At 56.6% G+C, this 2,391-nt stretch overlaps 1 protein-coding gene across 1 annotated transcript; it reads right to left on the reverse strand.

Moving 5' to 3' along the window:
* Positions 1-959: 959 nt before the first annotated feature.
* On the reverse strand, positions 960-1,889 carry LOC102239362 (olfactory receptor 10AG1). The gene has a single exon (XM_005861713.1). It carries the CDS (start codon positions 1,887-1,889, stop codon positions 960-962), a length of 930 nt encoding a protein of 309 aa, XP_005861775.1.
* Positions 1,890-2,391: the final 502 nt, after the last annotated feature.

Consider the following 2,391-nt stretch of genomic DNA (forward strand, 5'->3'; position numbering starts at 1 on the left):
CCCCCCTAAAGGAAGGAGCCACATGAAGACTGCAAACCATATCTCTCTGAGTCCAACGTGGCCTATTTTTCTCCTGGAATAGTTGCTTCTCCTTCTGGTGAAGTCCTTGACTGGCATTTAATCAGATCTCAGATGGAATATAGGTACCCCCCAAATATTAGAGCAGTGGTTCCCAAACTTATTTGGCCTACCGCCCCCTTTCCAGAAAAAATATTACTCAGCGCCCCCTGGAAATTAATTTTTTTTTAATTTTAATAGCAATTAAACAGAAAGATATATGCCCCCAAATGCACCTGTGGCCATCACCGCCCCCCCTGGATCGCTGCAGCGCCCACCAGGGGGCGGTAGCGCCCACTTTGGGAATCACTGTATTAGAGCCATGTTGAGTAGGCCAGTGTGCTCCTCTTGTGGCCCATGGAAACAGGTGAACTGAGAAGAAACTCTCCTATTGGGCTCACACTGCTGGATGTGGGGTCATTGAGGGGGGGCTCTTGCATGTAATGACCTCCCACGATTTAAGTTATTCGCTCCCTCTCCTTCTATATTCCTCTGTGTCCACCTAGTACCATGTGCCTCGATGAAATGCGCATTGAACATGTCTCTATTTTATCTGGACACCCACTAGGGCTTCCCGCATGGCTCATTGTCATTCAACTTTTTTAAAAATATTTTTTTTATTTATTTCAGAGAGGAAGGGAGAAGCAGAGAGAGATAGAAACATCCATGGTGAGAGAGAATCATTGATTGGCTCCCTCCTGCACGCCCCACACTGGGGATGGAGCCTGCAACCAGGGCATGTGCCCTGACCGGGAATCCAACCGTGACCTCCTGGTTCATGGGTTGATGCTCAGCCACTGAGCCACACCAGCCAGGCTGTCATTCAACTTTGTTGCCAACCTTTTGGGGTACAGGTGTGCTCTTGGCCTATGAGGGTGGATCTCCGGGTCCTTCCCCCCGTCCTAGGACGGCACCTGCAGATAGAGCTTCCGCAGGGCCCCCATCATGTCCTTGTTCCTCAGGCTGTAGATGAGCGGGTTCAGGCTGGGTGTGAGGATGGAGTAGAAGACAGCGGCCAGGCGCCCCTGCAGCGGGGAGGAGCGGGCGCTGGGCTGCATGTAGGCAGAGCTGCCGGCGCCGTAGAACAGCAGCACGGTGGCCAGGTGGGACGAGCACGTGGAGAAGGCCTTCCGGCGGCCGCCCACGGAGCGGATCCGCACCACGGTGGCCAAGATGCGCACGTAGGACAGCACGGTGAGCGCAAAGCAGCTCATGATGACGCAGCCGCTGACCGCGAACCCGGAGGCCTCATGGGCATCCGCGTGGGCACAGGCGAGGCGCATGACCGGGGGGATGTCGCAGAAGAAGTGGTCAATGACGCGGGGGCCACAGAAGGGCAGGGAGAAGGTGTTGGCTGTGTGGAAGGTGGAGAAGAGCAGCCCGCTGCCCCAGGCCACCGCCACCAGGGAGACGCAGATGCGGGGGCGCATGGCCACGCCATACACCAGGGGCCTGTAGATGGCCAGACACCGGTCGTAAGCCATGGAGGTGATGAGGAAACACTCCGTGGATCCAAGGCTGACAAACGCAAAGAGCTGGGATGCGCAGGCAAGGAGGGAAATCTCCCCTGAGCCCAGCAGGGTGGCCACCAGGGCCCTGGGCAGGGTGGTGGACATGGAGCAGATGTCCACCAGGGAGAGGTGCTTGAGGAAGAAGTACATGGGCGTGTGCAGGCGGGGGTCGAGCGTCACGGCAGCCACGATGGAGATGTTCCCCAGAAGGGCAGCCAGGTAAACGAGAAGGAAGAAGGCCGCGCTGAGCAGCTGTAACTCAGGGGAAGCCGAGAAGCCCTGGAGGAGGAAGATGGATACCGTCCCCGTGAGGTTGGCCATGTTCTGTCTTTGGAAACGCTGGGGAATTGCAGAGCGGCGCCAGGAGCAGAACTGCAGAGGGCGATCCAGGAGCGGAATTGCAGAGGGCGAACTTGGAGCGGAATTGCAGAGGGCGAACTTGGAGCAGAATTGCAGAGGGCGAACTTGGAGCGGAATTGCAGAGGGCGAACTTGGAGTGGAATTGCAGAGGGCGAACTTGGAGCGGAATTACAGAGGGCGAACTTGGAGCAGAATGCAGAGGGCGCGCCAGGAGGAGAATCGCAGAGGGCATGCCGGGAGCAGTGCAGTAGCTAAGACCTAGGAGGAAGTGGGTAAGAAGCTGAGTGAGCGCATGCTAGAAAGGAGGCTCAAGCATTTGCTCATTAAACCCACGTGCACTACGTGTCTTCCCTAGAAGTCTCAAAGTCAGATACCTATAGAGGTCGGGCAGGGACACAAATTAGTGGATCCAGGCCCTGGCTGGGTGGCTCAGTTGGTTAGAGCATCCTCCAGTGTACTGAAG

This window comes from Myotis brandtii, unplaced genomic scaffold, assembly GCF_000412655.1.
Source record: "Myotis brandtii unplaced genomic scaffold, ASM41265v1 scaffold1554, whole genome shotgun sequence".
NCBI lineage: Eukaryota > Metazoa > Chordata > Mammalia > Chiroptera > Vespertilionidae > Myotis > Myotis brandtii.